The sequence below is a fragment of the Rattus norvegicus genome, chromosome 17 (genome assembly GCF_021556685.1).
Source record: "Rattus norvegicus strain SHRSP/BbbUtx chromosome 17, alternate assembly SHRSP_T2T, whole genome shotgun sequence".
In the NCBI taxonomy this organism is placed as follows: domain Eukaryota; kingdom Metazoa; phylum Chordata; class Mammalia; order Rodentia; family Muridae; genus Rattus; species Rattus norvegicus.
In genome coordinates this window covers 9,619,296-9,633,429 of record NC_141550.1, presented here as the reverse complement: position 1 = coordinate 9,633,429, position 14,134 = coordinate 9,619,296, and the positions used below count along the sequence as shown (strand labels likewise).

At 56.0% G+C, this 14,134-nt stretch overlaps 1 protein-coding gene across 4 annotated transcripts in view; it reads left to right on the top strand.

Moving 5' to 3' along the window:
• Window positions 1-14,134, top strand: part of Unc5a (unc-5 netrin receptor A) — a 55,709-nt gene that overhangs the window by 36,677 nt on the left and 4,898 nt on the right. For 2 of the 4 annotated variants that reach the window (XM_087591424.1, NM_022206.2), the window contains 8 exon segments: window positions 3,942-4,163; window positions 8,790-8,933; window positions 9,247-9,350; window positions 9,477-9,657; window positions 10,264-10,431; window positions 10,985-11,149; window positions 12,440-12,628; window positions 12,738-13,040. In XM_087591424.1, the coding sequence (XP_087447550.1) occupies window positions 3,942-4,163; window positions 8,790-8,933; window positions 9,247-9,350; window positions 9,477-9,657; window positions 10,264-10,431; window positions 10,985-11,149; window positions 12,440-12,628; window positions 12,738-13,040 (1,476 nt within the window). 4 annotated transcript variants of the gene reach the window in all.

The following is a 14,134-nucleotide window of genomic DNA, read 5'->3' as shown; positions in this document are numbered from 1 at the left end:
CTCCAGTCCCTCTGCTCTGGCCATGTGGGCCTCAGATAAGCCCAGCTACTCCCTGTGACCTTACTATTTCCTGTTTAAACCTAAGCACTCTTTAGCCTGGGTTTGGCATTTAGAGCATTGCCCAAAAGTCCCCTCCTGAGCCTGCTTCCCTCTGGCTCCCTGTTTCTCTACCTTCTCTGAAGCATCACCACCCCCCTGTTCTCCCAGGTCCCTGTCACCATGGGTAGTGCTAGGTTTTGCTTCCCCCAGCCTCTAGGAGAGGGCTGTTTACCTGCTCCTGCAGGGTCCCAGGCCCAGAATGACCTCTGGCATGCAGCGGCCACTCCATGTGCATATGCCAAATTAAAGTGTACCTTTTAGGTCCTAGAAGAGGTATCAAAGGCAGGTGCAGGATGCACCCTTCTTTTCTTGTCCCTTTCTGCCACTGGCCCTGAGGCTTCATCTGATCCCCCTGCTTGCAGTTACCATCCTCTGGCCTCCAGTCTGCCTCTCTGTGAACACACACTTGCACATGCATGTAGGCGGACATGCTCACCCCTCATCCCCAAGCAGACATGGGGCAAGCCAGCGCTAGAATGTTGCTCCTGTCTTGCTGGGGACAGGCTGAGCACGAGTACCAGCTTCTGACAAAATAAGCAATCAAGCTCTCCTGAAGAGGCAGGGGCTACTCCTCACAGGGGCCTGAGCCATCTGCATACCCAGTCTGCAGTCCCCAGTGAGCACTAGCCCAACAGAGAGTCATTATGGAGCTACAAGAGGGCAGCTGAGCCTCACCCTGTGTGGGCAGGAAAGCCCAGGAGACGGCACCCGGAGGAACCTCTGGAATAGATTTAAGTGGGCTTCCACGTGGGGCAGTGAGCCCACCTGCCTTTGCTTATTCCCATACAGCTCCAGGAGCCACCTACAGTCACAGTGTGCGCAGGACAGTTTCCCTGTGTCTGTCTGGCCTTCAGCACTCATGGAGAGTGACAGCAACAGCCAGCCAGCCCCAGTCCCCACGTTGAGCACCTATACTAAGAAGCTTTGAGACAGACAGCAGGGACCAGGACTGGGGGGTTGGTTGAAGGGACAGCAGTGTTGACCACTTACTTATGGTGAGAGGCTGCCTTGGCAGTGAGGGTGGGCCCCAGGTGTGGAGGGTAGGATGTGTAGTTGTCGGGGTGATTTGAGAGGGACAGCCTCGTGGGAAAGGTGGCAGATGCCAGAATGGAGTGCTCAGGGATGTTAGCTAAGGGCCTTGGCCTCATCCTGAGCACCACCTCAAGACAGGCAGACAGTGGAAGCAACAGGGTCTGAGGTCATTTGGGTCTGAGGTCATTTGGGTCTGAGGTTGTAGTGATGGGTCCACCATATATAGAAAGCATGTCCACCATCGTGGCCCATACCATGGCGGGAAGGGGAGTAAAGGCTCACCATGCTACTCAGACAGTGTAGTTCAGGTGAGAGAACTCTCTGGAACATGTGGGCAGGGACAGCGTGCAGACGCCCACCACAGGGCCTAGCGAGAGAGAAGCCAGCTCTGACCACCCAGACAGCACCCTCCTGTCCCTAGAGGATACGACTTAAATTTACCACACACCCATAAGTGTCCTTGATAGAGGGCAGGGTTGCAGCCTGGAGGGTCCCCCTGGGGCCTCCTGATAAATACCCTCACCCCAGAAGTGGGAGGGAGGCCACTCCAGAGTGGCGTGACGGAGGCCCTGGAGAAGTGAGCTATGTCCCTTATTGGTCACAGTACATTTATTTTTCATTAGCAGTTAAATGCAGACATGAGGGATTGTGCTGGGTTCAGCGGGCGGCTGACGTGAGTAGGACTTGCTGCACTGATCGATAGAGAGGCGGGAGACTTGAGCACCCACTCTCTGCCTCACGTCCCGCAGGGGCACTCCTGCCCATCCAGCTCTGAGCAAAGAGACAGGTGCCAGCTGTGATGTCGAGCCTCTGCCAGAGAAGGAGGGGGCGAGGCAAGTCCAGATCTGCCCTGAAGAACCGTGGTGGCTCCTTACAGGGCTAGCCTTGGGGCTAGCTTGGCCGTTCATGTGCGCAGTCCTGGGGACGACTGAGACGCTGTGGCTTGCCCAAGCAAGCGTGCCTACCAGCATTCACCCTGCACTTACACCGTAGAATTGCTTCCTGAGCCACGTCCCCCTCCAATTCTCCTCTCCACCCTCCAGACCTCAAGGGGTCTGCATGAGCCCTAGGATGTGGCAGGGAGCCAGACTCAAGCCTGCATTCCTGAGTGTGAAGGCTGTAGGTGGACCGAAACAGTAGAGCACCTGCTTAGAAGCTGTATCTCTCTCTCTCTCTCTCTCTCTCTCTCTCTCTCTCTCTCTCCTCTCTCTCTCTCTCTCTCTCTCTCACACACACACACACACACACACACACACACACACGCACGCACGCACACACACACTGATAAAATGACTCTCCTGACTGAGGCTCTGTGATAAGGACCTCATCTCTGGGTCCTCATATCTGGCAATGAAAGGGGTGGGTTTTCCTCTATCTATCCAAATCTTCCACGTTCCTGAGCCTAACAGGGACCCAACAGAGAGGGTGGTCTGGGACTCCATTTCCACTGACTGCCTGTGCACTTGGCCTTCATCACCGCCTTGCTGGAACATGCCGGGAGGTGGTGACAGCCACAGTCGCTGGAGGAAAGAACAAAGAACGGGGTGGCAGCAGAGGGGTCTGGGAGGTTGGGGAGAGGAGGGAGGGCAAAGGAGCATGGTGGGTGGCCTCTGCCTCCCTGAGGAGGTGGTTCAGAGCAGCCAATCTCAGGAGGAACCTCCAGAGTCCACCGGTGTGGTGTGACCCCATCTCACAGGTGGAAAATCAGTGACTTCACCTAACTTCCCAAACTCACCAGCACCAGACCGCAGCCGCGCTTCTGGGGAGTTTCCCCACTTTTGTGCCTAGAGGCCCCTATTAGTTTGTGCATTGGTAGAAAATCCCTTGCAGCTTTGAGGGCTGGCCAGGCCAGCGGGGGTCTGTTTGGAGCAGCACCCTCCACACCTTTGGGTGTCCTGCACACATGGGGGTTTTAACTCCACTGCATGCCTCAGGGCCAATTACCTGTGTAATTAGTGGCAGATGACTTGTGGGATGGTTGTAGGTTTGGATTCAAATGAGAAGAAAACCCATTCTCAGGTCTCCTTGAATAGGCAGGAAGTGGTGCAGGCCCTGGAACTTCCATGAGGACTCTCCTGGTCTCCACTCTGTCATGGCCCCCCTCAGCCCTGTCTCCCAGGCCTTTCCCGCTCCTCCCCTTCCCAGCCCTCCATAATGTAGCTCCGCCCAGCACCCCTTGCTGCCCCTCAGAACTACATCCTGAATACCTTCCCGTCTCTCTCCATTCACATGGTATTTTAATATCTTAAATGTCAAGGCCCTTCACCATCACCCAGATCGGCGGTTCTCAACCTGTGGGTCGAAACCCCTTCCACAAGGGTTACCTGAGACCATTGGCAAACACAGATCTTCACATTGCAATTCCTAACAGCAGCAGAATTACAGTTACGAAGGAGCGACGAAAATGATTTTACTGTTGCGGGGGTCACCGCAACATAAAGAACTGGGTTAAGGGGTCGCAGTGTTAGGAAGGTCGAGAACCACTGATCTATTGGGACAAGTGCCTTCCTGGCCCAATCTCAAAACTTCCCATGGAAGAATATCCAGTTTCCATTGCTATCCTGAATCTGAGACCTCCGGAGAGCTGATACCTGCCTTGGCCTTGCTTTGCCCCTCTACCTTCAGAAAGTCCTGGGTCCTTTCTTATGCTAATTTGCAGAGGAGGAGGACACGGGCTCAGAAAGGGTGTCCCGTGGCTTATTAGTCCCTCAGTTCCATCCAAAGCTGGACTTCTGCTACGCCAGCCGCCTGCCCCCACAAGGCTCAGGGAAGACATGGCTTAAGTCTGTCTCCCCTTCCTCCTGTCGCAGGTGCCCAGCAGAGTGCCACGGTGGCCAATCCAGTGCCCGGTGCCAACCCCGACCTGCTGCCCCACTTCCTGGTAGAGCCTGAGGACGTGTACATTGTCAAGAACAAGCCGGTGTTGTTGGTGTGCAAGGCTGTGCCTGCCACCCAGATCTTCTTCAAGTGCAATGGGGAATGGGTCCGCCAGGTCGATCATGTAATTGAACGCAGCACCGACAGCAGCAGCGGTGAGTCCCCGGTGGGGTCTCTGGGTGGAGGCGGCTGAGAGAGAGGTCTCAGGGGGGCCCTGAGGGTCTGTGAGCCCCTGCAAGCAGCAAGACCAGGGTGCAGCCACCTGCTGGCCAATTGCCTTCGGTATCAACAGGCAGGACAGATTCCCCCACACCTGCCACACAATGAATGCACAAAGGCCTTCTCTAGAAGACCCCCCACCCAACATCAGCTTGGGACGCCCCCCACCCACTCATCCACTGAAGTGCCCCGGGGTCTCTAAGCAAAAAGTGACAACGTGGGATACATCTGAATCTGAACATGGCTGCGCAAAACCAGGGCAGCCTGGCCCGAGGCTCCTGCAGAGAAGCAGGGTGGAAGGGAGTGGGTTCCACATAAGAACTCATTCTCTGTTTTCCGCTTTCTGTTCAAGCATGCTTGCCTTACATCACATCCCCTCTGCTGGGAGCACAGTCCCCCAAGAGTGGTAGACAATAAAATGAATTCCTAGTCAGCCGGGAGCAGAGTTAAGGCTTCCTCAGGGCTCACAGGCATTCCAGTCATGGCTCAGAAATTAAGGTGCATGAGGGAGCCCAAGGAATACCCCTGACCTATGGGACTTCAGACCACAGGGTGATGTGAACAGAGCTATGGTGACACCTGTGGAGGCTGACAAGAGAAGCAGACCCAAGAAGACTCAGCTGTAAGGGGAAGCGGGGCTCTAAGAGCATAGGCTAAACCAAGAAGTACCCTCCTGTACCCTCAGCAAATGTCCCCTTTGCCAGCCCTGGTCTCAGGCAACAGGTGGCCGAGGGGCATTGGTAGAGCATCCTGAAGAGGCGTCCAGTCCTTCCCAAAAGCAGGGCCACAGAGGCAGCTACTGTCACGCACACAGCCTCTGGTTTAGTTCTGTGCCTCTTCCCACCGAGACCTCAGCTACCCTGAAACACAGCCCATACGCTAGGAGGCTGCCCACAGGGACAGGTAGGCCACCAGCACAAGGCATGAGCCACGGTGCCATCCGGCTGGACAGACGGGTGGTGCCAGAACCATACAGATGCTAAAGGGAGGCAAGAAAGGATCCAGAGGGGTGACCCAAAGTGTGGCCCGTGCCCCAGGGAAACAGGAATGGGTGGTGGCTGTTCCAGAGGAGGGGTAGCATCCAAGTTTAGAGGTATGCAGGAACATACCCCGCCCAAAGGGATGGGGTGAAAGGCAGAACACCGGCCCTTGAGGACGTCTCAGGGTTGGGTGGGAAAGTGCGTGGGGTGCAAGCATTTATCAGGAAAACTGCAGTCAGGCTTGTGCCACCGGATGATCATGCAGGGCAGGCAGTGTGGCCTGGGAGAACAATTAGTTGGAAGCACTCGCTGTTGTGAATGCAAGCTGAAGAGCCCAGGTTCAGATGGTGCCTTAGGACTCCCAAGCAGGCTGTTTTACAGAGACAATCAAGGCCTTGACCCTGCCCTGTCCAGGAGGCCCAAAGGGCTCCAATCAGGCCTTCTGGTCCACAGAGAAGCCACCTATCCCTTGCCACCAGAGTTCACAGAGGCTGGATTCCTCCCCACCAGCAGAGGCCCCAGAGACCCACTCCCCTGGCCTGTTTCCTAGGTTAGCGACTCTTGCCTGAGCCCCATACTCTGCACTGTTTGGTGGTACCCAAGTGCTGCTTACTGCTTCCTTCCTGCAAGCCCTGAGCGACCACCGCACATCCGCTGTGCCAGGTGCAGCTAGGTGCTAAAGATTCGGCCCCCACAGCTCTCAGACTGCTGATCCAACTCTGACTCCCATGGGCAGGATGGAGCTAGGGAGCACAGCTCAGGAAAGTCCCGGATAGCAGCAGGGCCTCCCAAGACAAGAGATTGTCGATGGTCTAATAACCATTAAGTGCGGCTCCAGAGTCCACAGTGTCTGGGCGTGAGAACTCCGGGCAACACAGCCCTCCCCGGCCCCAGCTCTGTGTTTTCCTCTGTGAATTGGGAGTCAGGGGTCCTTTGCAGGTTGGTGGAGAAAACCCTGTAACTGCCCTGCCTACCGCTGCCATAGCCAGTCCTCCAGAGAAGGGCTGAGCAGAAAGAAGCTGCAGCGGAAGCCTTGCCTTCCTGTGGCTTTGAGGACCTGTCCAAGCCTCCTGATCTCAAACAGTCTGCTGTCATCAGGTCCTAAGTGCCAGGCCCTTTCTAAGCAGCCTTGCGCCTTAGCAAAACACACAGTCTGACAGCTCCCACCCTACACCCCTGGCACCTGTGGTTGTCCCTCCACGTAAGCAGAGAACTAGAATCATGGGGACACATCCCACATAACCACCAGATCCCTCTCTTGCCTTGAGCTTCCAATCTTGGGCCTTCCGGGCAGCCCAAATTGGCATCAGAATTCACTGAGCTTTTCTCTCAGCTGGGGGCCAGAGTGCTGTGAAGCCGGAAGTGAGGCTTTCCTCACCTACACAGAGGCCACAGCAAAAGCATCTTGCAGGTGCACAGACTCCCAAACCAGTCTGGTCAGACAGCAGTGGCAGGGCTTAGAGTCCAATGCAGACCTGAGCCCCGTTTACTCCTGTATAAGGGCTCCCGTGGCAAAGGGGACTCTCACAAGAGACAAATGCCAGTCATTTGCTTTTGCTTCCCATCCAGAAGACCAAGGGAAGCCTGGAATCTATAAATGCAAGTACTGGCCTCTGGGATGGGCTATAATTTATTGTGTGATACCGCACACTTATCAGAGTTAGAGAGGAGAGCTCCACCCTGACTTCAGAGCACCCAGTTGATCTTCCGCCTCCCAGAAACACTCGGCAAGCCTCCACTGTGTTCCCATACGGATACATCTTCATTTTCACACATACTCTGCCCCTAGTCCAGCCACCCCGGGGTTCCTCCTTGCTCTCCAAGGCTGGCAACTGCTTCTGTTTCCTTGTCAGGAGCTGACACTGTGTGCCCCACTCAGGATCCGTTTTCAGAACCAGGCTCCTTAATGACCTGCTGGAGATCAGGGCAGGATCTAGACCCCACCTCTGCCCTCCTTCAGAGCTTGGGGATCTCAAGGGTTTCCTCTGCAGGGGTGCTGCCTGAAGCCAGGTCCTCATGGATAAACACGTCCCCTGTGGAAGGGGGTTGAAGAAGGAGTAAACAAAGGAAGAAAGTACTTCAGTTTAGCACTGGTGCTCCCAAGCTGAGCTGCCCTAGAAGAGTGGGTAACTGTGCACCCAGAGGACACTTACTTCCCCAGGTCAGAATGTTCTGGAGGCTGCCCAGCCCTGACCCTGGGACAGGAAGAAGGGAGAAGACACCCTACTCCATCTATGACTCTCTCAGAGGCTCTGTCACATCCATGCGTGCTTGACAGATAGCTGGTACCCAGGGCTTTTCTCCTGCTGGGACCCTGGGAAGGGCACCTTGACTCTCAGCCCCACCCAGCCCCACACAGCAGAGAGTAGGAAGAGCAGGAAAGGACGGCCTAGTGTTCATGAGGGCCAGAGGCGCCTCTAGACAAACACACCTGTGAGAACTAGCCAGGGGCCAGCCAGGGCTATGGCTGCAGAGACTCCACAGGAGGGTGTGGGAAGGGGTCAGGGAGACATGTTAGAGAAATGAAGAAGGAAACAGTCTCCCAGCCCGGCAGGCTCAGCTGGGCTCACTGCTCCTGCAATGCAACCCTAATTGAATTTCTCTGTTAACAATGGAAACACATTGGCGGCTGGCCTCTCTCTCTCTTTCTGATAAGCCAGTGACCCAAGGGAAATTGGGGTCAGGAGGAGGAGAAATTGGAAACAAACAGTCTTTTCTCACTCCTGGGACAGTAGTTTTGGCTGCAGACCAGGGGTGGCAGGGGGCTTGGCGACAAAAGGGTATCCCCCATTCCAGGTTGTCAGAGAGAGAGCAGGGCCCTTCCCCCCAAGAACTCCAGTGTCTGGTTCTGGATGCAGCAGAAGGTGGCAGTCTGAGTGGGATGAGAGAAGGGTTTCTCCCAGCACACCCAGACCCTCAACCCCTGCTTGCTGACCTTACACCTCTTGAACTGTTACCCCCCCCAGGGGGGGTGAGCACATGTTAGGCCACCCAGGTGAATCCAGTGTCCTCTCACTGGGTTCAGACCACCCTGGTGCTTGTGGCAAACCAAGCCGTGTGTTCTTCTTCGCCTGTTTCCTTATGGAAGTCGAGTACCCTCATGGCAGCATGGGGTAGGAATAGTTCCAGGGAAGGGACCAGCATGGGTGAGATGCCACTGTGGCATATGGGAAACCCTGTATCCCAGGAGTCTATTCCCACTCTGCCTAGCAGCTGTAATGCTAATAGCTGTTACATTATCACCTGTCAGATCTCCCTGCTAGCCCTCCAGGGAGTCCAGACTCTCCTACCCTTCCTCTTCTATCTACAAAGAGCTCAGCCGGTCTGCTTCCCACTTGCTCTCTCAACTGCTACCCAGATCTCCACTTGGAGAGACCTTTCCTACCAGTGATTTCCTTAAGACAGGACAAAATAGAACGGATGAAACTTTCTAGAAGCTTACATCCAGGAGATGTGTCAGCAGCATCCCTGGAGTTCCCTGTAGGCTGAGGGAGCCTCACAGTGTCCACAAGCTGCTGTAGGTGGTGCAGGGCATCAACGGTCTGGGACAGAGAGACTCAGTGTAGCCCCTGAACCCAACAGGATTGCCAACCATGGAGGTCCGTATCAACGTATCGAGGCAGCAGGTAGAGAAAGTGTTTGGGCTGGAGGAATACTGGTGCCAGTGTGTGGCATGGAGCTCCTCGGGTACCACCAAAAGTCAGAAGGCCTACATCCGGATTGCCTGTGAGTACTGGACCAGGCCTGTGGCATACAGGCGTGGTCACTAAGGGCATGGTCCCTAGGGGCGTGGTCGCTAGGGGCGTGTTCACTAGGGGCGTGGTCACCAGGGGGTATCACCTGGAGAGGGGGTGGCAAACTTCCTAGAGGTCACAGCCTTACCTTGATGGGTAGAGGAAATGCCTGGGAACATTAATCCTCCCGTGATCCCTGAGCACTTGGCACCTCATTCTGTCACATGTCATGGTTTCCGCAGGGCCAAGGGCCAGGAGTCACTGGGCTAATCCAGACACTTAAGGACACTGTTTTCTTCCTCCAGATTTGCGCAAGAACTTTGAGCAGGAGCCACTGGCCAAGGAAGTGTCACTGGAGCAAGGCATTGTACTACCTTGTCGCCCCCCAGAAGGAATCCCCCCAGCTGAGGTGAGTAGGGGTACCGGGTTCCCAGACCTCTGCTCCTACCTAAAGCTCAGACTCCTGGCTTCCCCCTCCCCAGTGCTCACTCTGTACCCTGGTCAGGCCAGCATGGGTCATGGCTTCTCCCCCTAGGTGGAGTGGCTTCGAAATGAGGACCTCGTGGACCCCTCCCTCGATCCCAATGTGTACATCACGCGGGAGCACAGCCTAGTCGTGCGTCAGGCCCGCCTGGCCGACACGGCCAACTACACCTGTGTGGCCAAGAACATCGTAGCCCGTCGCCGAAGCACCTCTGCAGCGGTCATTGTTTATGGTGGGTCCTGGGCTCCCCAGTCACAGGAAGAGGTACTGAGGTGCCAACAGGGACGTGATGCGTGGCTCAGAGGATGGAAAGGCATGGAGCAAGGGCCAGGCTAACCAAACAGTGGCCTGACTAGGAAAGAGGGCAGAAGTATATCTGGGCAAAGGGATGGAACATGTTGGTCACTTGTGAGTGGGGAGCACGGTGTAAGAGATGAAGAGACGAGAGGAAGCTAAGAGGGATATAACACGTCGTCCTTGGGTTTCTCAGTCCCAGAACGGGAAGTAGAGCCACAGAATGAGACGCACCCCCTCCCCCAAGAGCAGGCAGAGGGAGGTCAGACAGGAGCTTCCCTGTGAGAAGCTGGATTCCAGCTGGAGGTGCCCTGTGAACTGCAGCCTGGCCACCCCGACATTTGCCAAGAGTATCTGAAGGCTCTGGGGCCCCCTCCCCCATCCCTGCAGCCTAGGCTTGGCGTTCCCTCAGGGTTTCTCCCGGCTCAGCAACAGCCCACTCACTCCCAGCTCACAGGCCCTTTGCCCTCCCGCCCCATCCCTTGGACCAGCATGTCTGAGGAAGCCCCCGCTCCCTGACCCCAGTCCTTCTCTATCCGCCCAGTGAACGGTGGGTGGTCGACGTGGACTGAGTGGTCCGTCTGCAGCGCCAGCTGTGGGCGTGGCTGGCAGAAACGGAGCCGGAGCTGCACCAACCCGGCACCTCTCAACGGGGGCGCCTTCTGTGAGGGGCAGAATGTCCAGAAAACAGCCTGCGCCACTCTGTGCCCAGGTACCCGCGGCCACCGCCTCCTGCATCGTTCCTCACCAAGCCATCTCCGTGGCCTGGCTCCATCGCACCCACCAGCCTGCCCCCCCATGGCTCCATCCCACCCGCCTGCCACGCAGGGCCAGGCTCAGTCTGAGGTGGGGATCAGGGTTCAGTGTGGTCAGAGTCAAGGGCTCAGTTTAGGGTCTTAGATGCAATCTGAGGACAGGATCTAGGCTCAGCCTGGGGCTGCACGATCCACCAGTGCCTGGACCAGAAGGGCCATCATGTGACTAAGAGCCCTTACCACCTCAGGACCAGGACTGCCTCCCTGGGTGGAGAGAGCCGAGCAGCCCCCGGCATCATCTCGTCTCCCTGTCATTAGCATGTGTCATCAAGGCTAGCTGGACACTCAAGGTCCTACGGATTGGAGGGCCTGACCCTGGCATTGTACCCAAGCCCAGGCCAGCTCGCCTTGCCTGGTCCAGATGTTTAGCGGGGCCACACAGGCAGGCCACCCAGGCCAACTTCCTAAGCTGACTGTGCTGTTCCATTTCTGCCTGTCTCTCTTGTCCAGTGGATGGGAGCTGGAGTTCGTGGAGTAAGTGGTCAGCCTGTGGGCTTGACTGCACCCACTGGCGGAGCCGCGAGTGCTCTGACCCAGCACCCCGCAATGGAGGTGAGGAGTGTCGGGGTGCTGACCTGGACACCCGCAACTGTACCAGTGACCTCTGCCTGCACAGTGAGTCTTCTCGGCCCTGGGGCTCACCTCAATTTGACGGTTGGCCCTATCCAACTCGAGGTCAGGGCAGCCACTCTCGTGCCGTGTAGACTGTGTCTCCTTTTCGTGTCTAGCACACCCTTCCCTGTGTCACACAGTCACTCCACCTTCCTCCTGAGACATGCACAGATGTGAACCTTGACTCTCGTACACCCATCTGCTCTCCTACAGCCTTGGAATTACCCCATCCCCCAAGTGTCCACCTAAGTCCTGTGGGGGTGCTGGGCTTGTGAGGCCTGTTAATTACAAGGCTATAACTAACAATTAAAGATCTCTGTTGGATTTTTTTCTCCTACAGCCTACACCCTCCCCTATTCTTTCAATTAAAAACCTAATTATCTGTGTCAATTCCTTTCTGACAGACATTTCTTCCATTATGCAAAACTCTTAAAAATCGATAACGCTTCCTCCGAGCGGTTGGTCCCCCCCCGCCCACCCCAATTGTCAGGATGGTGGTGTCCGTGAGGGCTCAAACTGACCTGGGAACCCCTGAGAAACCGTTCGCCTGTGCATCTGCCTAGTTTCTGTTCCCGTAATGGAACGGCAAAAGGAATCGATTCGTTTTAGAGGCTCACATTCCAAATGGCGTGGTGTTGGCTCCGGCAAAGGTGCCCGCCACCCCGAGCCACAGTGCTTAGTGGCCAGTGGTACCCTGCCAGTACTGTGTACAAGAGAGAGATCACAGGTCAGGAAGAGAGAAAGAGGCATGAAAGAGACAGGTAGACACAGAGAGATGGGCAGCCCTGTGCTCTGAGAACAGCCCTCATGATGACGTAATGACTTCCCACTGGGCCACACCTCTTAAAAGGTTGCACTGCCACTCACATCACCACAGCGGGGACCACACCTGTGATACACGAATCCCAAGGCAGGCCTATGCAAACTATAGCACCATACCTGTAGTATCCCAGGAGTTCACAGCCCACAGGACTGGTTGCCCCAGCCACCCTGACCCCCCAGCCTAGGAGCCAAGGATAGACCACTCACCCCAGGGAAGAAGCTCTTCCCATTCTCCACTCTCCTGGAAACCTCAAGCAAAACCTTATGCCTGTAGGGATGTGACTTGTTCAGTCCCAAGCCATGTTGTGACATGTATGGGACTAGAATGTGTGCACCAATACCATGCTCCCTCCCTCATGTCCTCTGGCCCAGGGAGTGCTGAGATTTTATTCTCCTAGGGGATAGACCAAGGACCTCTCCTGTGAAGCCCCTACAACCCTGCCATTCTCAAGATGGTGCTTTCTCTTGCAGCCGCTTCTGGCCCCGAGGACGTGGCTCTCTACATCGGCCTTGTCGCTGTGGCTGTGTGCCTCTTCTTGCTGTTGCTGGCCCTTGGCCTCATTTACTGTCGCAAGAAGGAAGGGCTGGACTCCGATGTGGCCGACTCGTCCATCCTCACCTCGGGCTTCCAGCCTGTCAGCATCAAGCCCAGCAAAGCAGGTGAGGTGCCATCTACCCCGCTCTCCTGCCTGAGCCTTCCCTCCCCAAGGCAAGGGCTGTTGACGGGCGACCCTGTGAGCCACCCCCTGAATCTGTCTTTCTCCTGTAGACAACCCCCACCTGCTCACCATCCAGCCAGACCTCAGCACCACCACTACCACCTACCAGGGCAGTCTATGTCCGAGGCAGGATGGACCCAGCCCCAAGTTCCAGCTCTCTAATGGTCACCTGCTCAGCCCACTGGGGAGTGGCCGCCATACGTTGCACCACAGCTCACCCACCTCTGAGGCTGAGGACTTCGTCTCCCGCCTCTCCACCCAAAACTACTTTCGTTCCCTGCCCCGCGGCACCAGCAACATGGCCTACGGGACCTTCAACTTCCTCGGGGGCCGGCTGATGATCCCTAATACGGGTAGGACCCTAGAACTCCCCAGAGAGCATGAGGGGTAAGACTAGTCTCAACATCTTTCCAGAGGCCAAAACAGCCCAGATATGCCGGAGTGCACCAGCCTTCTGTGGGGTGGCCCAGTCTGGCCAGTATAGAAAAGACTGCAGTTGGAGCTACAGTGAAGCCATGGATACGTGTCTCCTTGCTGCCTATGGACACGAAAGTCTTTGTTCATTTATCACATGGTCAGCCTTACATGTGATAGGCTCTGTGTTGGGCCCTAGTCTCAGGGGTAGAGCAACACCAGACCCCAGAGGCTCACAAAACAAGACAGCAGAGCACCCCTTAAAACCCCCACAGCATCCTGGATCTCACCCACCACTCCACAGAAGTACCTCAGACAGGGTCCCTGAGACCTCTTGTTAGAGGGTCCACTGACCCTCCTAAGGCTGTCTTTGGAGAAATCTCTGCAGCCTCTGACAAGGCTGACCATCCCACTCTGAAATTCTCCGTTCCCTCTCCTTAGGTGACCCCACGTATTCCTGATCTTGCCCCTCAACTGGCTGTTCTGGTATAGGCGTTCCTCAGGGATCCCCACCACCAGCCGCCGCCACCACCCTGTGCCATTTCTCTCTGAGTGATCTCACCTACTCCTCCATCCCAGCCCCCCAGTTCTCCCAGGCACTCGAACTCTACAGTCAGCTGCCTCTTGGGCAGCTCCATCTGGACGTCTCCCAGCACCTCAGAGTCTTTGTGCCTAAAACAGAACCGTCTCCCACCCTTTCCACAGCCACCTCCTCCCTGGCTTTCCCCAGCTCACCGTTGTTAGCACAGTGTTGCTGCCTAAGCTAGAAACTGGCCTGGGGTCACCTTGGGCTCCTGCTCTTTCTATGCCCACCCTCGCCACTTGATGTCAGGCCTCCTCCTGCTCCTCTTCTTGCCCTGATGGGGCACCACACCCAGACTAGCACATCTCTTACCTCGTCCTGGGCTCCTACACATTTAATGAATGAATCTAGAGTTGATTATGCCCCTGCCCAACTCAATTCCTTCTAAGGGTGGTTTGCTCTCTACAAAGCTCTCTACAAAGCCCTCTACAAAGCTCTCTACACAGCTAA